The sequence below is a fragment of the Theropithecus gelada genome, chromosome 15, assembly GCF_003255815.1.
Source record: "Theropithecus gelada isolate Dixy chromosome 15, Tgel_1.0, whole genome shotgun sequence".
NCBI lineage: Eukaryota > Metazoa > Chordata > Mammalia > Primates > Cercopithecidae > Theropithecus > Theropithecus gelada.
The window spans coordinates 675681-698760 of NC_037683.1; the positions used below are offsets into that span (position 1 = coordinate 675681).

The 23080-nt window shown below is 55.3% G+C and overlaps 1 protein-coding gene across 2 annotated transcripts in view; it reads left to right on the forward strand.

Annotated features, from left to right (window-relative positions):
- Positions 1 to 23080, forward strand: part of PNPLA7 (patatin like phospholipase domain containing 7) — an 81594-nt gene that overhangs the window by 14102 nt on the left and 44412 nt on the right. For both annotated transcript variants that reach the window (XM_025360718.1, XM_025360717.1), the window contains 8 exons: positions 8401 to 8529; positions 9827 to 9907; positions 11310 to 11436; positions 14627 to 14767; positions 17169 to 17269; positions 17493 to 17639; positions 20840 to 20917; positions 21653 to 21858. In XM_025360718.1, the coding sequence (XP_025216503.1) occupies positions 8401 to 8529; positions 9827 to 9907; positions 11310 to 11436; positions 14627 to 14767; positions 17169 to 17269; positions 17493 to 17639; positions 20840 to 20917; positions 21653 to 21858 (1010 nt within the window). The remainder of the gene's footprint in view (positions 1 to 8400; positions 8530 to 9826; positions 9908 to 11309; positions 11437 to 14626; positions 14768 to 17168; positions 17270 to 17492; positions 17640 to 20839; positions 20918 to 21652; positions 21859 to 23080) is intronic.

The following is a 23080-nucleotide window of genomic DNA, read 5'->3' on the forward strand; positions in this document are numbered from 1 at the left end:
TTTTTTTTGAGACGGAGTCTCACTCTGTCGCCCAGGCTGGAGTGCAGTGGCCGGATCTCAGCTCACTGCAAGCTCTGCCTCCCGGGTTTACGCCATTCTCCTGCCTCAGCCTCCCGAGTAGCTGGGACTACAGGCGCCCGCCACCTCGCCCGGCTAGTTTTTTATATTTTTTTTAGTAGAGACGGGGTTTCATCATGTTTGCCCAGATGGTCTCAATCGCCTAACCTCGTGATCCGCCCGTCTCGGCCTCCCAAAGTGCTGGGATTACAGGCTTGAGCCACCGCGCCCGGCCTGACACTGGCTCTTTCCTTCCTGATTTGGGAGCCCACAGGTCAGGGTCTGTAGGTCTTTTTTTTAGGGCAGCTTCTCAGAAAGAAATCTGCCTATGTCTCGCTGTGGTGGCACGAGGCTGGGGGAGGAGTCTGGGGGGGAGGCTCCCATCTGGAGTGGACACTGTTGGGGAGGAGCCTGGGGGTGTCCCTGCCCGAAGTGGACACTGTTGGGGAGGAGCCTGGGGGTGTCCCTGCCCGAAGTGGACACTGTTGGGGAGGAGCCTGGGGGTGTCCCTGCCTGGAGTGGACACTGTTGCAGAGGAGTCTGGGAGTCCTCCCACCTGGAGTAGACACTGTTCTTGGGTTCGTAGCCACACCTGATGTCCCTGGGCTCCTACCTGCTCGCTTCACCTTCTCCAGAGAATCCTTGGTAGTCCGCTGGCCATGGGGAAAGGCCATTTCCAGCCTGTTGGGGTCAGGAAAGTGACTTGGGTTGGCCTACCCCTCTGCCCGTCTCCCCTGCGTGTTAGCCTGGTGCTGGCTCTGCAGTGAGGACCGGTCCTCTCTCCCCATCTCCCCTGCGTGTTAGCCTGGTGCTGGCTCTGCAGTGAGGACCGGTCCTCTCTGTCTGGGTTCCGCACATCTAAGCCAAGTCTCAGCTTCCCTTAGAGGGTCCCCACCAGCCCTGACTCTGTCACTTGCTTTCATCAGCCACGAAAATTTCAGTGACATTTTTTATCTACTCTTAGCTTTTGTCTTTATCCTTGGAGGTTTGTATCTTTTTAAGAGAGCAGAGATAAGCATCTATATTCCACAACAGGACGAAGATAAGCGTTTACCTTCAACTTACCTTTCTTTTTTGGAGACAGAGTCTCACTCTGTCACCTAGGCTGGAGTGCAGTGGCGTGATCGTGGCTCACTGCAACCTCCATTTCCTGGGTCCCAGTGATTCTTGTGCTTCAGCCTCCTGAGTAGCTGGGACTACAGGTGTGCACCAGCACGCCCGTGTAATATTTGTATTTTTAGTAGAAACAGGTTTTCACCATGTTGGCCAGGCTGGTCTCGAACTCCTAACCTCAAGCAGTCTGCCCTCCTGGGCCTCCCAAAGTGCTGGGATTATGGGTGTGAACCACTGTGCCCGGCCCAACCCACCATTTTTAATGGGAGGTAGGCTTTATTATTTTAATTTTCACAAAGTTGTTACAAAATACTGCAGATACACAAAAAAGCGTGATGTTGCCAGGAATGGCGGTTGGACCTATAGTCCTGGCTGTTCAGGAGAGGAAAGAAGTTTGTTGAGCCTCGTAGTTCTCGGCCAGCCCAGACAACATAGCAGGACCCTGTCTCTAAAACAAGTAGGCATGACACTGCAAACAGGCATGTCAACTCGAACCCAGGTTATATAGTTTTAACCCTGGTTGGCTAGAACACAGGTTAGCTGCACACTGCCGGCTCTGTCCACGTTACCCACGTGTGTGCTCTCACTTCGCCCTCTCTTTTCTTCAGAGATAGCCACTTTTCTGAATTTTCTTTGGTACTTATACAATATGTAGTATAATTTTGCTTGACTCTAAATCTCATAAATGGCATCACACCACAATTCCTCGCCTTTCTTTTTTCTTTTTTTTTCTTGAGACGGAGTCTCGCTCTGTCACCCAGGCTGGAGTGCAGTGGCCGGATCTCAGCTCACTGCAAGCTCCGCCTCCCGGGTTGAGGCCATTCTCCTGCCTCAGCCTCCCGAGTAGCTGGGACTACAGGTGCCGCCACCTCGCCCAGCTAGTTTTTTTGTATTTTTTAGTAGAGACGGGGTTTCACCGTGTTAGCCAGGATGGTCTCGATCTCCTGACCTCGTGATCCGCCCGTCTCGGCCTCCCAAAGTGCTGGGATTACAGGCTTGAGCCACCGCGCCCGGCCACCTCACCTTTCTTAATTTGAGCAGCATTGCGAACGTCAGATTCGTCTGCGTGAGTGGCTGTCGTGCTTATTCGGTTGTTGAAGCCACCGTTGATTTACCCGTGGCTGAGTGACAGCTGGGTTGGGTGTGACTGCTGGCTGCTACATACAGCACTGCTGAGATCTGAAGACGTGCAAGTGTGGGAGCCCTCGGGGACCCCTGCCTGCCAGGGGAGCTGCATGTCCACCTGGGCTTCCCAGCATCCAGCCTGTCCTGTGGTTTTCACAGCTTCCTGATTTTGGGTAAGGTGGTGAGGGCATGGTTTTTTGAAGTAAACAAGTGCATTTGAAATAGAACACACAACAGCCATTTTTAGCAACAGCTGCTAAGTTGTTATGCCTTTCCCCCGCCTGCCCTCAAACACACGCACGTGCTCGTCTCCCTGATTCCAGCGTGGAGATGAGACTTGCCCAGCTGATGCGGTTGGTGGGGGTGTCTCTCCCTGAGTCTGGAGCGGGCCGTGATTTCAGTCGCTGGACCCCGGCTGTTGGGGTTGGCGGATGACGCCTCTCTACCATTCTGTGCTTGTGTTTCTTGTGGTGTGGTGTAGCTCTCTTGGGGAGGAACTTTCTCTACATAAAGGTTTTGAAAGGAACGGAACAAAATGCCAAGCGGAAGAAAAATTGCTGAGTCTCGGAGCTCGATTAGCACGTGCCAAGAGCTGAGTATCTGGTGTGCTCGACGTGCGGGGCCGCAGCAGGCGTGAGTGTCGGCCAGCTGTGCTTTGGAGCCCAGCGGCCTCCAAGTTCCTTGTTTGGGTTCTCGTTTATGTGGCTTCGTGCAGGAAGGTACATTAGAGTCCTGAACGGCAGCGGCCGTGAGCCTGGTCTACACAGGTGAGCAGCCGCTGTTTGATTTAGTATCTGTGGTGATGTGTTAGGCATCTTCATTCTGGCTCTCAAAGAAGGAAATGAAGGTTTTATTTTTAAATAAAATGGGAGAGTTCCAGTTCTGCTGTGGTAAGGTAGTGCCACACCAGCCTGTCCTACTGATTAGTGAAAAACTCCGGACAAAATGCAGCAAACAGTCCTTGGAGGACTCGGAAAATAAAGCCAGGAGGTTGCGGATGGGAATCAAAGCGCGGAGCCGCCACGCATGAGGGTTCTGCTTCCTGCTTTTTCATTTTCTTCTGTTACTCACGGCCCTGCCTCGATGGTCACCCAGTTATGGAGCAAAACCCCTGATGGGAATCCTCCAAAAGCACCAGAAGGTCCCCAAGGGCCAGAGAGAGTGTGCGGATCTCAGGGAGGGGAGAGCCGGGGAAGCAGATGCACGGAGTTTGTCTGTGAACCTGTACAAGGCTCAGGACAGACCCACAGCAGCATAACAAAGACTTTGAAACTGCATTAAGATTCAAACTTCAAGGCCGGGCTCGGTGGCTCACGCCTGTAATCCCAGCACTTTGGGAGGCCGAGGCAGGTGGATCACATGAGGTCAGGAGATCTACACCAGCCTGGTCAACATGGTGAAACCCCGTCTCTACTAAAAATACAAAAATGTAGCCAAGTGTTGTGGTGAGTGCCTGTAATCCCAGCTACTCGGGAGGCCGAGGCAGGAGAATCACTTCAACCTGGGAGGTGGAGGTTGCAGTGAGCCGAGATGGCACCACTGCACTCCAGCCTGGGTGGCAGAGTGAAACTCCGTCTCAAAAAACAAAAGAAAGATTCGAACTTCAGCTCAAATCTCAGACTGACTCCTGAGTGGGGCATGTGCAGGGCAGAGCAAAGCATCAGAACCAAGGCTTTGAAAACAGAGATACTGGAATCCACCATCCACAGATACAGACTTGTGGTCTGAACCCAACCAGCTTAATCACCTGCTAAAACAAAGAAGGCAACATTCTCCGGAAAATTATATCCTAAATCCAGCCATTATAAATGATCACAATGGATACAACTGGTCTAAATACAACAACAAGGCAGATTGTCAGATTGGATGGAAAGTCCAAGACCCAACTCTATGGTGTCTGCCGGAAAAACCCACTTTAAATATCAATACCTAGATGGAAAACAAAAGGTTGCCTGGCGAAGTGACTCACACCTGTAATCCTAGCACTGTGGGAGGCTCGGGTGGGAGGATTGCTTGAGCACAGGAGTTCGAGACCAATCTGGGCAACACAGTGTCCCCGTCTCTACAGAAAATTTAAAATTAGGTTAGTGTGGTGCTGCACACCTGTGCTCCCGGCTACTCAGCAGGCTGAAGTGGGAGGACTGCTTGAGCCTGGGAAGTTGAGGCTGGAGTGAGCTGTGCGTGAGCTACTTTACTATAGCTCAGGTGACAGAGGAGCAAGACACGTCCTCAAAAAAAAAAAAAAAAAAAAAGGGCCGGGCATGGTGGCTCACGCCTGTAATCCCAGCACTTTGGGAGGTGGGCAGATCACGAGGTCAGGAGATCGAGACCATCCTGGCTAACACGGTGAAACCCCGTCTCTACTAAAAATACAAAAAAATAAAAACTAGCCAGGCGCGGTGGCGGGCCCCTGTAGTCCCAGCTACTCGGGAGGCTGAGGCAGGAGAATGGCGGGAACCCGGGAGGCGGAGCTTGCAGTGAGCCAAGATCACACCACTGCATTCCAGCCTGGGCGACAGAGCGAGACTCTGTCTCAAAAAAAATAAAGGCTGGAAGAAGATATACCATGAAAGCCCCAATTAAAAGAAAACTGGAGTGGCTGTATTAGTATCAGACAAAGTCGATGTCAGATGTGATGAAGGAATATTAGCAGGGATAAAAAGGGACAACACGGCCAGGCGTGGTGGCTCACGCCTTTAATCCCGGCACTTTGGGAGGCCGAGGCAGGTACATTACTTGAGGTCAGGAGTTCGAGACCAGCCTGGCCAACATGGTGAAAACCCATCTCTACTAAAAATACAAAAATGATCTGGAAATCACTTGAACCCAGGAGGCAGAGGTTGCAGTGAGCCAAGACTGTGCCATGGCACTCTAGCCTGGGCAATGCTGGTATTAGAAGATAAAACAAATCTCAGATCAGTGACCCAAGCTTGTATCTTAAGAAACTAGGAAAAGAAAAACAAATGAAACCCAAAGCATGCAGATGGAAGAAACTCATAAAGAGTAAGAATCAATGAGACTGGAAATGGAAAAACAGGAGAGAAAATCCATGAAACCAAAAGCTGGCTCTTGGAAAATGTCAGTAAAATGAAAAATCCTGTAGCCAGACCAGTGTAGAAAAGAAGAGAAGACACAAACTACAAATATTAGACATGAAAGAGTGCACATGTCTACAGACCCTACAGACATAAAAGGACTAACAAGGAAATCTTCTGAACAACTTTATGCCCATGAAACCAACCACGCAGATTAAATTGACAAATTCCTTGAAAGACACAAACTACCAAAGTTCCCTCATATGTAGATGATCTGAATAGCCGTATATCTACTAAAGAAATCCAGTTAGTAGCTAAAATCCTTCCCACCTGGAAAACTCCGGATTTAGATGACTTCACTGGGGAATACTTCCCGAGATTTAGGACGTTAAGGATAAAATATGCTAATTTCACACAAACTTCTCCGGAAAAGTAGAAGAGGGACTATTTCCCAGTTTAGTTTTTGGGGCGAGCAAGACCCAAACACCTAATCAGACGAAGACGTTACAAGACAGGAAAATTTCACACCAGTCACTCATCATTGGAAACACATATCCTCCATGAAATATTACAGATTTGAGTCCAGCAGGATATGGAAAAGGATAATACATCATGATCGGTGGGATTTATTCCAGGAATGCAAAGCTGTTTCAACAGTTGAAAATCAGTTGATGTACTTTTCCATATTGACAGACTAAAGAAGAAAAGCCATCTGATTATCTTAATAAATGCAGAAAAAGCATTTGACAAAATTCAGCATCTGTTCATGATAAAAACTCTCAGCAACCAGGAGAAGAGAACTTCCTAAATCAAATAAAGGACATCTGTACTAAAAAATGAAAGCAAACATCTTGCTTGTTGGCAAAAGACTGAATATTTTCCCTTGAAGATTGGGAACAAGCCAGAGAGTGTGTGTATGTGTGTGTGTGTGTCTTTTTTTTTTTTTTGAGTCAGAGTCTCGCTGTATCACACAGGCTGGAGTGCAGTGGCGTGATCTCAGCTCACTGCAACCTCTGCCCCCGGCCCCGGGTTCAAGCAATTATCCTGCCTCAGCCTCCCAAGTAGCTGGGATTACAGGCGCCTGCCACCATGCCAGGCTAATTTTTTTTTTTTTTTTTTTTTTTTGAGACGGAGTCTCGCTCTGTCACCCAGGCTGGAGTGCAGTGTCACTATCTCGGCTCACTGCAAGCTCCACCTCCTGGGTTCACGCCATTCTCCTGCCTCAGCCTCCCGAGTAGCTGGGACTACAGGCATCCACCACCACGCTCGGCTAATTTTTTTTGTATTTTTAGTAGAGACGGGGTTTCACCATGTTAGCCAGGATGGTCTCGATCTCCTGACCTCGTGATTCACCCTCCTTGGCCTCCCAAAGTACTGGGATTACAGGCGTGAGCCACCGCGCCTGGCCAAGTGTGTGTTCTTACCAATCCTGTTCAGCATCGTGTTGGAGGTCCTCACCAGAGCAGGAGGGGAAGAGAAAGAAAGAAAAAGCATGCAGATGGGCAAAGAAAAAATAAAACAGTCTCGATTCACAAACATGATTATCTAGATTGGAAATCCCAAGGAATCTATAAGACAACTACTAGAACTTATGAATGAGTTTCTCAACATACAAAAATAAACTGTATTTCTCTATATTAGCAATGAACAATTGGAAATTGAAATTTAACAGATTTATTTTTGTTATTTATTTATTTATTTGTTTGTTTGTTTATTTTGAGACGAAGTCCTGCTCTGTTGCCCAGGCTGGAGTGCAGTGGCTGGATCTCAGCTCACTGCAAGCTCTGCCTCCTGGGTTTACGCCGTTCTCCTGCCTCAGCCTCCCAAGTAGCTGGGACTACAGGCGCCGGTCACCTCGCCCAGCTAGTTTTTTGTATTTTTTAGTAGAGACGGGGTTTCACTGTGTTAGCCAGGATGGTCTCGATCTCCTGACCTCGTGATCCGCCCATCTCGGCCTCCCAAAGTGCTGGGATTACAGGCTTGAGCCACCGCGCCCGGCCACAGATTTATAATAGCATCCAAAACTGGGAACTTGGGAGTTCCCAGGCCACCCACACTTCTGACCAACTGGTTACAAGTTCAGGGATTCCTGTGACCCCCTCAGATTCAATATTCTAGAACAACTCACATTTGTACTACAAAGGATGAAAATTGGCCGGACGCGGTGGCTCACGCCTGTAATCCCAGTACTTTGGGAGGCCGAGGCGGGCAGATAACGAGGTCAGGAGATCGAGACCATCCTGGCTAACACGGTGAAACCCTGTCTCTACTAAAAATACAAAAAAATTAGCGGGGCGTGGTGGCAGGTGCCTGTAGTCCCAGCTACTCGGGAGGCTGAAGCAGGAGAATGGCGTGGAACCCGGGAGGCGGAGCTTGCAGTAAGCCAAGATTGTGCCACTGCACTCCAGAGCGAGACTCGGTTTAAAAAAAAAAAAAGGATGAAAATCTGGATCAGTCAAAACAGTCAAAAGAAGAGACCCACAGAGTGAGGTCCAACCATGAGGCTCCCGCGTCCCTGAGCTGCGCCATCCTTCATACGCCATCCTCTGTGTGTTGGCAAGCCACCCAGGTGCCGAGGCAACAGACCAAGGGCACAAGCTCTTCCAGTATAATAAACAAAATATATAGAGTAAGAGTAGTTATACTGGAGCCTCAGTGGCAGGTGGGAGTGGTTGGAGCTCCCCATAGTGCCCAGGTCTGGTGGAGTAGCTGCCTGTGGGCCTCCCCCTCACCCACATTCCGTTGTCAGCCAGTCCTTTGCCGTACATCTCTTGGACAGTCAAAAATGGCCCTGTGCCCCGGGCCGGTGGTCACCGCTGGGTTTGGGGCACGGTTCTCAGTGCTCTGTGTGGTGCTGCGGGGCCGCCCTGCACCCGGTCCGGGGGTCACCGCTGGGTTTGTGCAGCTGGTGCCAAAAGCAGCACTTTGCACGGCCCAGCCTGGGAAGGAGAATGGAGCCGTGTGACTGGGCAGCAGGCAGGGCCTCCTCCAGGGCTTCCAGCAGCCTTCGCAGTCCGTGGGGGGCTCGGCCGGGCCCGCACAGCGGGGACTGATGGAGCTGTTGTTACAGGGCCACACTGCACCTTACAAAACGGTCTCCGCCCGCGCGGCCGTCCCGTCCACCATCCTCCGGCTTCCAGCTGCGGCTTTTCACGGAGTTTTTGAGAAATATCCAGAAACTCTGGTGAGGGTGGTGCAGGTGAGTCACTTTTTCAGACAACTCTTCTGGCAGCGGTGGGTCATCCTGGGGGGCACCTGGGCACCAGTTTGGGATTTGAGTGGGTTTATTGCCTATTTACTTTCTCAGTTCTAAGCTTTACAACCATGAAGGTGATTTCACAGGAATAGAGAAATTGACTTCATTGGCGGGACTTACCGCTGGTGATGTGGGATTCTGAGTGGGTTTGGGAAGAACTAAGGTTATATTTTAAAAATTTGTAGGTCAGGCGGCCGGGCGCGGTGGCTCAAGCCTGTAATCCCAGCACTTTGGGAGGCCGAGACGGGCGGATCATGAGGTCAGGAGATCGAGACCATCCTGGCTAACATTGTGAAACCCCCTCTCTACTAAAAAATACAAAAAAAAAACTAGCCGGGCGAGGTGGCGGCCGCCTGTAGTCCCAGCTACTCGGGAGGCTGAGGCAGGAGAATGGCGTAAACCCGGGAGGCGGAGGTTGCAGTTAGCTGAGATCCAGCCACTGCACTCCAGCCTGGGCGACAGAGCAAGACTCCGTCTCAAAACAAAAATCTGTAGGCCAGGCGGCCGGGTGCGGTGGCTCATGCCTGTAATCCCAGCACTTTGGGAGGCTGAGGTGGGCGGATCATGAGGTCAGGAGATCAAGACCATCCTGGCTAACACCGTGAAACCCCGTCTCTACTAAAAACACAAAAGATCAGCCAGGCGTGGTGGTGGGCGCCTGTAGTCCCAGCTACTGGGGAGGCTGAGGCAGGAGAATGGTGGGAACCCGGGAGGCGGAGCCTGCAGTGAGCCGAGAGAGATGGCTCCACTGCACTCGAGTCTGGGCGACAGAGCGAGACTCCATCTGAAAAAAAAAAAAAAAGTCATGTATATCTTACAATAAAAATGAATATTCACAACCTCAAAGAGGTCTTAAGATCCTTCACTACCCCCCAAAGAGATTTTTACATTTTTATTAAACTTCTCACTTTGGAGTAACTTTTAGTTTTATAGAAAGCTTGCAAAAACAATGCAGTCTTTCTCCGCCCCTCACCCCGTTCCCCGTGATGTGACCGCCTCACATGACCGCGGTGAGGTGTGAAGACTGCGGCGTGTTTCACCCTGAGAGGGTTCAGTCTGTGCGGTCTGCTGGGTTTGGGGCACGGTTCTCAGTGCTCTGTGTGGTGCTGCGGGGCCGCCCTATGCCCGGTCCGGGGGTCACCGCCGGGTTTGGGGCACGGTTCTCAGTGCTCTGTGTGGTGCTGCGGGGCCGCCCTGCACCCGGGCCGGGGCTCACCGCACAGCTGGCGTCTTGTTGCAGATCATCATGCTGCGGCTGCAGAGAGTGACCTTCCTGGCTCTGCACAACTACCTCGGCCTGACCACAGAGCTCTTCAACCCTGTAAGTGGAAACCAGCTCACAAGCCCCATGTCGCTCCCGGCAGCTGGCGTCGGGACAGTTGTTAGCTGGCGCAGCAGGCGCCCAGTGCCTGGTGGGGCAGTGCCAGCTACAGCTGTGGTCATCCTGGTTGCTGGTTGTTAGGACTTCGGGAGGTGATGCTTGGGCTGTGTGTATTTTCCTACCTTAAAGCACTTGCCAGTTGATTTGGAGGCTTGATTCTCCTGGGGCCTTGTGTTCCAGAATCTCTGGTCCGTTGAGACTTGGGAAAGGTGGAATTCCTTCTCCGATGCTGGAGTTGTCCCTCTGGAGGCCCACACGGCTGTGAACAGCTGCCTGGTGCCTCTGCAGCTCCGGTTCAGGAGTCTGTGATGAGTCTTCCTTTGGTCACCTGTGTTCTGTAGGACATTGGCAGCACACACATGCTCATTCCCTTTCTGGCCCTGCAGGCTGCATACCGAGCCAACGGCCCTGTCCAGGAGAGGCTGCCCCCTCTCCAGACCCGTCCCGTGGGGTCCCTACGGCCGTGTCCAGTGGAGGCTGCCCCTCTCCATTCCCGTCCCGTGGGGTCCCTACGACCGTGTCCAGTGGAGGCTGCCCTTCTCCATTCCCGTCCCGTGGGGTCCCTAAGGCCGTGTCCAGTGGAGGCTGCGCCTCTCCATACCCGTCCCATGGGGTCCCTATGGCCAGCACTCCTTGTGTATTGCCCTTGACTGCTCCTCCTGTCTGAACCTTGCGGGGCGGAGCTGACTTGTTTGGAGGGCACAGCGTATTGTCAAGGGCACGAGGCTGTGAACCCCGGCTCTCCCTCCTCCTGTCAGTGTGACCCTGGGAGGCACTTGGCCGGGATGTGGGACGGTCCCCACCTAGCTGAGCTCTCGTGGGAACTGAGTGAGACCAGGGTTTCATGCCCTGCTCCATCCCCACTGCCCGAAACAGTACCCTGATGTGCGGAGGGCTCTCTTCAGTCACGGGCAGGTAGAGCTCGGTTAGTAAATGGCCCAGCACACATTAGTTTTTAATCTGCACATGTCAGTTGGAAATTCTAATTCTGATGACATTTTAGGGCTTGTCATCTTCAGTTGTTGACATTAAGGGAATATCTTTTTGTTTTCTACATTATTTTTTGTTTTAATGAAGAGTATTAAGGTTCTGACAATTTGGGGCATTACGTTGACTTGATAAAGTGTTTGAGGCAGGGCCTAGGGTAAAAGCAGGCTGAGCTTGGTTGGTTGCCTTAAACAGACCGGTCCTTTTTGTGAATAACTGGATTGCCCATCGCCTGAAATGCAGCATAAACTTTGCCTTGAGAGGCCCACACCTGTCACTCCTTTGAGGGGCCGACACCTGTCAGCGGGTGTGGGGTGTTCCTGGGGTGGCTCTGAACTTCCTTCTTGTGTCCCAGGAGAGCCAGGCCATCCCTCTCGTGTCTGTAGCCAGCGTGGCTGCTGGGAAGGCCAAGAAACAGGTGTTCTATGGTGAAGAAGAGCGGCTTAAAAAGCCACCGCGGCTCCAGGAGTCCTGTGACTCAGGTACTGTCCTGCACCAAGGAGGGCAATGTCCAGCCCCAGAGTCCAGGGGATCCTGCTCCCACTGCCTCAGGTCACCCCAGGTCATCTTGCACGTGCCCGAGGCCACCTCACACATCCCCAGGTCACCCCACACGCCCCAGGTCACCCCACAAGTTCCACAGCTCACTCCACACACCCCCCGGGTCACCTCACATGCCCCCCGGGTCACCTCACATGCCCCCCAGGTCTCCTCACGTGTCCCCATCTCCCATCTTCTCACACTTGTCCCCGTCTCCTCACACGTGTGCCCGTCTCCTCACATGCGACCCAGATGTCCTCAGACATGCCCAGGTCTCCTCACGTGTCCCCGTCTCCTCACACGGTCCCCAGGTCTCCTCATATGTCCCTGTCTCCTCACAGGAGGCCCGGATGTCCTCAGACAGGCCCAGGACCCCTCGCCATCCATTTTCAGTTGTTCTCAGAATTCTCCCTGCGTGCCTGGTCCGAGCCCTGTGCCTGATGGGGAGTGGGCTTCCCGCGTTGGTCTCTCATGTGCTGTTCTGAGCGCTAACTGGGGGGCCTGCATATGGGGAGAAAGCGGTCAGGTGCGGCGGGCACCGCATGAGTCACCCCTGGATGATCTGTGTGATGGCGTTAACAACCACCCTACAGATGGGGTGCGTGCTTGGTTTTTTATAGCTTATCATGTTCCCAAAAGAGTTGAAGTGACTAACAAAAGTATGTGAAATTAAATGAAGCAACGCTGGTGAGAGTGGGGAGGGAATGGAGTGAGCAGAGTGGAGTGAGGAGAGTGGAGTGAGTGGGGGATGGAGTGGACGGAGTGGAGTGAGTGGGGAATGGAGTGAGCAGTGTGGAGTGAGTGGGGGAAGGACGGAGTGGACGGAGTGGACGCAGTGGAGTGAGTGAGGGAGTGGACGGAGTGGACACAGTGGAGTGAGTGAGGGAGTGGACGGAGTGGACGGAGTGGAGTGAGTGAGGGAGTGGACAGAGTGGGCGGAGTGGATGCAGTGGAGTGAGTGAGGGAGTGGACGGAGTGGACGGAGTGGAGTGAGGGAGTGGATGGAGTGGACGCAGTGGAGTGAGTGAGGGAGTGGACGGAGTGGAGTGAGTGAGGGAGTGGACAGAGTGGATGCAGTGGAGTGAGTGAGGGAGTGGACGGAGTGGACGGAGTGGAGTGAGGGAGTGGACGGAGTGGACGCAGTGGAGTGAGTGAGGGAGTGGACGGAGTGGAGTGAGGGAGTGGACGGAGTGGACGCAGTGGAGTGAGTGAGGGAGTGGACGGAGTGGACGGAGTGGAGTGAGGGAGTGGACGGAGTGGACGCAGTGGAGTGAGTGAGGGAGTGGACGGAGTGGACGGAGTGGAGTGAGGGAGTGGACGGAGTGGACGCAGTGGAGTGAGTGAGGGAGTGGACGGAGTGGACGGAGTGGAGTGAGGGAGTGGACGGAGTGGACGCAGTGGAGTGAGTGAGGGAGTGGACGGAGTGGACGGAGTGGAGTGAGGGAGTGGACGGAGTGGACGCAGTGGAGTGAGTGAGGGAGTGGACGGAGTGGAGTGAGGGAGTGGACGGAGTGGACGGAGTGGAGTGAGTGAGGGAGTGGACGGAGTGGACGGAGTGGAGTGAGGGAGTGGACGGAGTGGACGCAGTGGAGTGAGTGAGGGAGTGGACGGAGTGGACGGAGTGGAGTGAGGGAGTGGACGGAGTGGACGCAGTGGAGTGAGTGAGGGAGTGGACGGAGTGGACGGAGTGGAGTGAGGGAGTGGACGGAGTGGACGCAGTGGAGTGAGTGAGGGAGTGGACGGAGTGGACGGAGGGGAGTGAGGGAGTGGATGGAGTGGACGCAGTGGAGTGAGTGAGGGAGTGGACGGAGTGGAGTGAGTGAGGGAGTGGACGGAGTGGACGGAGTGGAGTGAGGGAGTGGACGGAGTGGACGCAGTGGAGTGAGTGAGGGAGTGGACAGAGTGGGCGGAGTGGACACAGTGGAGTGAGTGAGGGAGTGGACGGAGTGGATGCAGTGGAGTGAGTGAGGGAGTGGATGGAGTGGACGGAGTGGAGTGAGGGAGTGGACGGAGTGGATGCAGTGGGGTGACTGCTTCGCTCATGTGCTTGGGAGCCCGTGAGGTCACAGCCACATTTAAACACAGCTCTGGCTGATGTGCTTTTTCTCGGAAATGCATTTATTATTATTATTATTTTATTATTTTTATTATTATAGAGACAGGGTCTTGCTCTGTTGCCCAGGCTGGAGTGTGGTGGTGCGACCTTGGCTCACTGCCACCCCCACCTCATTGCCTGAAAGGGTTCTCCTGCCTCAGCCCACTGAGTAACTGGGTCCACAGGCACGTGCCACTAGGCCCAGCTCATTGAGTTTCATTTTTTAAGTTTTTGTAAAGATGGCATCTTGCCACGTGGTCCAGGCTGGTCTTGAACTCCTGGTCTGAAGTGATCCTCCCACCTTGGCCTCCCGAATTGTTTGGATGACAGGTGTGAGCCGCTGCACTTGGCCTGAAAGTGCGTTTTAGAATATGTGTCATTGCCTGAATGGCATTTCTTTCACTGGATTAGGTCCGTGTGACTTGGTGGGGCAGCAGCTGTCCTGGGTGGGTTCTAGGCAGAGACCAGGGCTGGGGAGGGCTCATGGGCCTCTCTAGGTAAGGACAGTGTCCAGGCAGGGCAGCCTCCTTCAGCCTGTGTGGTGGGCAAGGCCAGGCTCCTTCCTTATTTCACCCGAAGGGCAGATGCAGCCCTGCATGGCCCATCCCAGCTGAGCCCAGACAGCTGCATCCACCAAGGCATGCCCTGAGAACCGCTGGCCGGCAGCCCCACCTGGATGGAATTTGCCTTCAAGGCACTTGGCCCACAACTGGGCAATCAGGGCAGCAAGGCCTTGGAGGGGGGCAGGGGGGATTGGGGTAGGGATGGAAGGGGCGGGGAGGAGGGATTGGGGTGGGGAGGGGCCAGGGCTAGTCAGAGGCTGGCACTCGCTTGCATTCACCGGCTGGCCCAGCAGATGCAGATGGCCAGGTGGCCTGAGGGCTGGTCCAGAGCGTGTGCAGGGGTGCAGGGCACTGTGGGGCACGCCAACTGCTGCTGCTGCGGGGACCGTGCTCCCGGCGTGGCCCCGACTGGGCTGCATGGGACGCCAGGGAGTGTGTGCAGACCCAGGTTGCTCACGGCTGCCTCCCCAGCAGATCACAGGGGCGGCCGCCCAGCAGCTGCTGGGCCTCTGCTAAAGAGGAGCCAGTCCGTTCCCGCGCCTTCTGTTCGCAAAGAGATCTTGGACGAGCTGGAGAAGCCCGGGGCAGGTGACGCTGACCCTTCAGCCCCACAAGGTAAAGAACCTCCGACGGCTGCCCGGCCGGTGTGGCCCACAGGCCCTCAGCGTCTGAGACCCAGGCTGAACTGCACTGACACCCAGCATCGCCGCCGAGGCGGGTGTCCTCCGCTAGGTTTGATTTGTTGCTGGACAAGAGTCCCACATGCCCAGAGGGGCCTGTGCCTGCCCTCTGGCTCCAGGGTTGAGGCTTGGTGGCCGTCCTGCTGCCCAGAACACCCTGGTGTGCTCCTCTGCGTCCCCGCCGTGTCTTACCCCCACCACTGCCCAGGCTGGGCCGGTGCCATGAGACACCCTGCAGAGCCATGTGCTCAGCCCTTCCCGCCCTCCCTGCACGGTCTCTCTCCTGCCTTGCGTCCGCCTTGCGTGCTGGGTCTCTAGCAAGCCTGTGCTTCCTTCCCCAGCCCTGCTGCCCTGTGCCTTCCCGCAGGGACCTTTGCTGTAACTGATGTTACCCACCCGCAGCCACGGGGCCGGGGCCTTCTCAGGGCAGCCTCCCAAGTCCACGCTGCTCGGCGGTGCAGCCATGCTCCTGCCGCAGACCTGCCCCTCCGCCGTCTGCCATCGCCGGCCACCAGCAAGCTCATGGGCTCCTGCTGCATTCGGTTCTATCTGGGCGTCCCTCCTAGACTGTCCGGTCCTGTTCTCTGCCCACTTTCTGCAGTTCTGGAGTTTGGTTGATTTGTGTTGATTCCTTATGTGCTGTAGGTAGAGATCCCTGGTTAGTTTCATTTTTGGAGATTGTCTTCCCCTTGTCTCCTTAGTTTTTGTTGGGGATTCTCTTCCCTCTTGTCTCATTGGTTTCGGTTGTTGGAGGTTCTCTTCCCTCTTGTCCGTGGGCTGGAAAATGCCGCCTCGGACCTTGATGCAACAGGGACCCTGATGTTCCTCTGTGGAAAGCCAGCCCTTTGCTTTGGCACCTGTGATTTGTGTTTTGGGTCTTATTTATTCTTTCCTTATTCCTGAGTCATAAATAAATTTTCCAAAAACTATTTTATTTCTTTTTTCTTTTTAATTATTTTTTTTGAGACGGAGTTTCGCTCTTGTTGCCCAGGCTGGACTGCAATGGCCCGATCTCAGCTCACTGCAACCTCCACCTCCCAGGTTCAAGCGATTCTCCTGACTCAGCCTCCCAAGTTGCTGGGATTACAGGCATGCGCCACTGCACCCGGCTAATTTTGTATTTTTAGTAGAGACGGGGTTTCTCCACGTTGGTCAGGCTGGTCTCAAACTCCTGACCTCAGGTGATCCGCCCGCCTTGGTGACCTTTGTTGCCATAGATTGGTTTACAGTTTGGATTTTTAAAAAACAGCAGGACTTGATGGGGGCATGAGTAACACACAGCACAGTGCACCGGGCTGAAGGGTGCAGCTCCCTGAAACCCGACCAGTGCACCCTCAGCGTACGCCTCGGAGACACGCGCCCCTTTCCAAAGCCCAGCGCTCCTGTCTCTCCGTGTCCGGCTTCCCAGGGAGGAGCACGTGGCTGTGCTCCTGGGCCTGGTTCCTTCCTGCAGTGCCACGTGGCAGCGGCAGCTGTGTGGCACGTGTCCGCGGTTAGTGTCTGCACAGTTCCTCTGTATTCCGCTGAGAAATGGGTGTTGCGAATTCCACAGTTTGGATGGAAAACCGCAGCGCAGATGATTCACTCACATGTGCAGCTGCACACGCAGGGCTGGATCCGTGCCTGGACATGCGTGACCCCGTCGTGCAAACCGCACACCCTTCCTCAGAATCCACTGCAGCTGGTCCAGAGGTCGGATACGCTGTGTGTGTAGTGCTGTGTAATGCTGAGGGCGGGCCGTGAAAGGGTGCACACTGCTTCATCCCACTCAGCCCGAGGCTGCCCAAAAGCAGCAACAGGGGAGCTCTTTGGAGGGGTGCCTCAACCCCCTCCCTCTGAGATGGGGCTGGGACTGCAAAGAGCCAAGCCCCAAGCACCAGCGTGACGGCCCCGGGCACCTGTTAGGGGAGCTCACGTACAGAGGGCGGCAGCATCCTTGAGATGGACAACGAGAGAAAGGGGGCTCTACACAGGGATGCCCGCAGCGAGCAGTCAGGGTGTGGCGTGCACGGGAAGGTTTGATGGATCTGGCTCAGGGCCAGGGCTGGTTTCTTTCAGTGTCTTAGGCACTGACCGGGCTACCTCTATCAGTGCCCAGAACTGTTGAAGGCACCGTGTGGGTTTAAGCTGCTGAGAAAACCTGTAGTTGCTGGCCACAGAGCCATTGAGGCAGATGCCGAAAGAAAGCAGGGGGTGGGGGGATCTCAGGGCCCGACTCCCTCGAGGGATCTGCCGGGGTTTGAGCGGTTAGACTGCAGGGTGCACTCAGCCCACCCTGGGAGTGTTCGAGCCTGTGGCCCAGCGAGCCATGTCCTGAGTGTCCCCTCTGCATGTAGGGGGCCCAGCCAGTGCCACTTCCGATCTGGGGATGGCATGTGACCGTGCCAGGGTCTTCCTGCACTCGGACGAGTACCCCGGGAGCTCCATGGCCAGCAAGGTAGGCCCCTGGCTGTCATTTCTGACCCTCCTCTTGGGGCCCTGCCCTCTCTGTGGCTCGCTGGTGCGTTGGCGGCACTGCTGGCTCTGGTGTCATTGGCACCTGCAGCTTCAGGAGGCTCAGCCGGCCTTTCTGGACTGTGCGAGTCAGACCCGGCCACACCCTTGTGCGATGTTCCCCAACCACCTCCCTTCTAATTGCTGGTATCTTTGTTCTTCTCGAGTCCAAGAAAAACGTGATGGTCGCAGAGATGCCCTCCCCGGTCTCCCACCACTCAGAGAGTCACGCGGATGAGACCCTGGCCAGCAGGAAGTCGGACGCCATCTTCAGAGCTGCCAAGAAGGACCTGCTTACCCTGATGAAGCTGGAAGTGAGTGGCCCCGGCGGGCACCTGGCCCTTGTCCCACCCAGGGACCGTGGGCTCCTCTCTGCCTCTGTTGGGCAGTGGTTCCGGGTGTGGAGCACGGTGGCTGCAAAGGGGGCACTTCGGGTGGAGTGCAGGCTTGTCTTTTGGGGTCCCCCTTTGGGAAGCCAGCAGCTTGAGATCGCCTTATGTTCAAACTCAAAGCTGAGGCTTTCTGGGACATCACGGTGTCCCAAAGCTGGACTTCAGAATTCTCATCTGTGTTTATATTTAATACAGCAATAACAGTGTCAGATTATTAGAGTATGATATTTTTCTCAGCTTCATTAGTTCATCTAGGATGTAATTTCTTACATATGATGGAAACCTTTTTTTTTTTTTTTTTTTTGGAGACAAGAGTCTCACCATATTGCCCAGGCTGGAGTGCAGTGGTACGATCTCGGCTCACTGCAACCTCTACCTCCTGGGTTCAAGCGATTCTCCTGCCTCAGCCTCCCGAGTAGCTGGGATTACAGGCGCCCACCACCACGCCCAGCTGAATTTTGTGTTTTTAGTAGAGATGGGGTTTTACCATGTTGGCCAGGCTGGTCTCGAACTCCTGACCTCAAATGATTTGCCCGCCTCAGCCTCCCAGAGCGTGGGGATTACAGGCGTGAGCCACTGCACCTGGCTGATGGAAAGCTTTGAATAGGTAAAAAGGCAGCCGTGATAGTGTCGTGAGCTCCCAGGCACCAGTCACCTAGTTCCGTAATTACCAATCATGGCCAATCACTTTACAACTGTACTCCTCGTCCCTCCCCCAATTATTTTCTGTCTGAAAAATCTCAAACCTGATGTAGTTTCACATCATTCCTCTCTAATGGTTAAGGACTCCGTTTCGAGGCATAACCACAGTGTCGTTCTGCAAGTGAAATGTTAAAAAGCTTTGATTGCTCACCCACCCAGCGCGCTCCTGGGCCCCTGACTGTTGGGAGTGGTTCTCAGTGGTTTCTTGTTGTACAGATCAGGATCTGAGTAAGGGCCATAAACTGCAGTTGGCTGATCTATCTCTTAAATCTCCTTTTCTGGCCGGGCACGGTGGCTCACACGTGTAATCCTAGCACTTTGAGAGGCCAAGGCAGGTGGATCACCTGAGGCCAGGAGTTGGAGACCAGCCTGACCAACATGGTGACCCTCTGTTTCTACTAAAAATACAAAAATTAGCCGGGTGTGGTGGTGGGCGCCTGTAATCCCAGCTACTCGGGAGGCTGAGGTGGGAGAACTGCTTGAACCTGGGAGGCGGAAGTTGCAGTGAGCTGAGATTGTGCCACCACACTCCAGCCTGGGCAACAAGAGCGAAACTCTGTCCTGAAGGGAAAAAAAAAATCTCTCTCTCTCCTTCTTCTTCTTTTTTTTTTTTTGGAGAGTGTCTCACTCTGTCTTCCAGCCTGGAGTACAGTGGTGCCATCTCAGCTTACTGCAGCCTCCACTTCCTGGGCTCAAGTGATCCTCCCACCTCAGCCTCCCGAGTAGCTGGGACCACTGGCTCGCCACCACAGCTGGCTAAGTTTTGTATTTTTAGTAGAGACGGGGTTTCGCCATGTTGCCCAGGCTGGTCTCAAACTCCTGACCTCAAGTGATCCACCTGCCTCGGCCTCCAAAAATTCTGGGATTACAGGCATGAGCCACTGTGCCCAGCCAGTCTTCTCTCTCTTTAAACAGCTTTTTGTTGTGGGAAAACTCAAAGCTGTATAGAATAGATGGAATAATATGTGGAGGTGAGTACCTGGCAGCCCTCACGGCAGCGGTCATGCCACAGCCCGCCTTGTTTTCTCTGCACCCCTTCCATACTGTCCAGGTGCCCACCCTCGAAGCAAATCCCATCATCATAGCACGTCACTGGGGGATATTTCAGGATTCATCTCTAACCACACACTCTTATCATTTCTGAATACTTAACAGCAATCCTTAAAACGGCCAAATGGCTTCAGCCGTGCGGTCAGTGTCCCCCTGTCCAGTGGCCTCGTCCGTGTCACAGTCCACTGTGTGGTCCACACCATGGCTGGCTCCCGCATCCCCTGTGTCCCCTGCATCCCTCTCGTCCCCCACATCCCCCTCGTTCCCTGCATCCCCCTCATCTCCCACGTCCTCCTCGTCCCCCTTGTCCCCCTCATCCCCCTCATCCCCTGCTTCCCCCTCGTCTCCCACGTCCCCCTTGTCTCCCACGTCCCCCTCGTCTCCCACATCCCCCTCGTCTCCCGAAGGCTCTGACTTTTCTTCGCGCAGCTGCTTGCATCACAGAGGCCGCTTTCTTCTCCTGCAAGCCTCCCGGCTGCTCGGGCTGACAACGCGCCCTGGGGCGATGCGGCCTCCCTGTCAGTGGCCATCGTCTGCCTGAGAGCTGGATACGTGGCTGCTCAGGTTCTTCTCATCCCCTCCACCTCTTTCTCCGTCCTGTTTGACACACTTGTGGAGATGTGAGATGTCCTTTCTTTTTTGGGGGAAACTGGCTTCATTCCCTTCACCATCAGGATTTGGGAAGTTTAACGATTTGGTTTGAATTAACGATTTGGTTTAAATTAATGATTTGGTTTTCCATCATCTTCTGAGGTGATGGGTGGGGTTTCTTATTTCATTATCACTGTGGACTAGGGGTTTATACACCTGATGTTTCGAACCTTTGTGGCTATGGTACCCGCAGACGCTCCCTCACCCTTGGTTTGCCCCAGGGCCTCTCCACGGGCTCCGGGTCCACTGCAACCTCCACCTCTGGGGTTCAAGTGCGTTGGGCATTCCCAGCTCACCTCTGGGAGCTCCCAGTTTCCAGACTCCTCGTGCCCTGGAGGGCGTCGTTCTGTAGGTGGTGTGGAGAAGGCGTCCCACTGCTGGCTATGCCAGCACCACTTATAAAGAAATCACCCTTTCTCCCTGAAATGACATCCTCTTTTACGTAAATTCACAAAAATATGAGTGTCTGTTTCTTAATTTCCTGCCTTGCTGCACTGTTTGGTGTCTGTCTCTGGGTCGATGCCCTGGTTTGGCATCGGTGGCTCTGCAGGGTGCCCCGTGTCCGTCAGGCCGCTGTTGGAGGACGGCCTCAGAGGAGGGCCTTGCCCGGCCTCTGGCCTCACCGCTCATTGCCCCTGAAGGGCCCAGCGCAGCCTCTGTTCTCTGGACCTTCATTTATGCTTCCCGCCCATGTTCCCTGAAGCCTGCTCTGTTTTCAGGACTCATCTCTGTTGGATGGCCGGGTGGTGCTTCTCCACGTTCCTGCAGGCACAGTGGTGTCAAGGCAGGGAGACCAGGTGAGTGGGGGTCTGGGGGGGCACTGGGACCACCCAATGCCGCAGCCCAGTGCCAGGTGGAACACCAGAGGAGGGCCTGGGCTGGGCACCAGTGACTGGGGACGTCCCAGCACCAGGCCACTGCCCCTCTGGGCACCATGGCAGAGCCCCTCCCCTCAGGCAGCCCTGAGCCCCGAGAGCTCAGTGTCCACCTTTGGCTCCTGCCGCACTGGCCCTTCCGCTCGCACCTAAGAGTGGGCTGGGCAGGCAGATTGGGAAGAGGCCATAAGAGGTCACAGTGGATACAGATCTGTGGAAGTGGCCTCGGAGTGGCTTCACGGGCACATCTGCAGACATGGGACCCAAACGTGTGGCGTGTGCAGGGGCTCAGTGTGGGAGGGGCCAGGCCCCAGGCGAGGCAGTGTGGGACCCGCCGTGCACAGGAATGCTGGGCGGACGCGTGTTTGCTGGGGACAGTCAGTATGCGTGCGGGTGCCGGGAGAGAAGGCGTGCAGATCCGAGGCCCGGCTCGCTGCACGGAGCCCTCGAGAACCCAGATTTCCCACGACTGCTCGTGAAATCACAAAACCGTAGACACTGCTGAAATGTTTCCAGTGAAGTCTGTGCCCAGAGCTGGTCAGGTCGGCGGATGGTCTCCCGGCCGAGCCTGGTGGCATTGTCCGCTCTGGGCCCAGAGCTGCCCCCGTCCTGCCTGCGGCCGCTCACGGTACCTCCTGGGCCCTCTGGTGTTGTCAGGACGCCAGCATCCTGTTCGTGGTCTCCGGGCTGCTGCACGTGTACCAGAGGAAGATCGGCAGCCAGGAGGACACCTGCCTGTTCCTCACGCGCCCCGGGGAGATGGTGGGCCAGCTGGCGGTGCTCACCGGGGAGCCGCTCATCTTCACCATCAAGGCCAACAGGGACTGCAGCTTCCTGTCCATCTCCAAGGCCCACTTCTATGAGTGAGTTACGGGCCAGGACCTCGGGGCGGGCCCCAGACCCACCTGCCCTGAGACCCCTCCCCGCGTGGCCGGCCTCTTCCCTGCTGCTCGCGCCCCCCTCTTTGTGCCCAGCACCTGCATAGGCCCAGGTCGGTGCCCCCTGCTCCAGCGCTCAGTCGGCCGGCCCCATCTGCCCACAGTGATCTGCCTCACACGACCATCTCTGTGGTCCGCTCCCAGCTGTGTTCATGTATCACCAGTCAGTTCTGGGGCTGCCCGGCTTGGCTCAGCAGGACCCGCGTTGGGGCGGGGCCGGGCATCAGAGGCCGTGAGCCTCCCCACCCCTGCAGCCTGGGCTGTTGTGTCGGGAGCTGGTGATGTGGAGGTGGAAGGGCAAGGCAGTGGGTGAGGACATGGCTCTGGCTCAGGGGCAGGAGCCCCACTGACGTGTGTCCCTTCTTGGGGCAGAATGTGCCTGTGCTGCCTTCCAGGCTCTGGGCTGGAGACATCTGTCCACTTGAGCCCAGCCCATGAGTCTCAGATTCGGCCCCTCCAGGCTCAGAGCTGCACTCAGCCCACCTGTGGGCTGCCTGGCAGAGCCGCCACGTCTTCCCATCCACGGTGCTGGGCGTTCTGCTCTGTCAGGTCCAGAATCTCCTGGAGCCTGGGGTTCAGTTTAATCCCAGCTCTCACCTCTGGCGGCTTGAGCCGTTCTGTGTGTGTTTTCTGGAAGTCCCCCGCACCCCCATAGGCCAGACGTCTGCTGTGGTCTCAGAGCTCTTCTGCCTGAGTGGTTGGGCAGGGGGAGCGGTCAGGAGCCTGAAGGTCAGTGAAATCGCAGCAGCTGAAGAAAACAGGTCGGCTGGGCGCAGCGGCTCACGCCTGTGATCCAGCAAACAGCACCGCGCCAAGCTCTGCTTCAGCCTGGGGACCCCGAGCAGGGCAAGGCGCAGGGGTGGGGGCAGCGGGGCCCTGGCACTGTTCGGAAGGGCTTTCTGCATGGCCTCTGTCTTCCCGGCCTGGCCTGAGTGGCTCCAGCCGGGTCCCGATGCTGGGTGCCCTGAAACCGCAGCGTGTGGATGGGGAGACTGAGGCTCCAAGTCCCGGTCCCTCCACCAGCAGGGGACCCTGGGTGGAGCTGGACCCGTCTCCCTCCTGAGCGTCCCCAGCTGCTCCATGTCGGCGGCGCCAGGGAGATAGATGCTCAGGACGGATGGCAAAGAGCAGGGACAGGAACCACCCA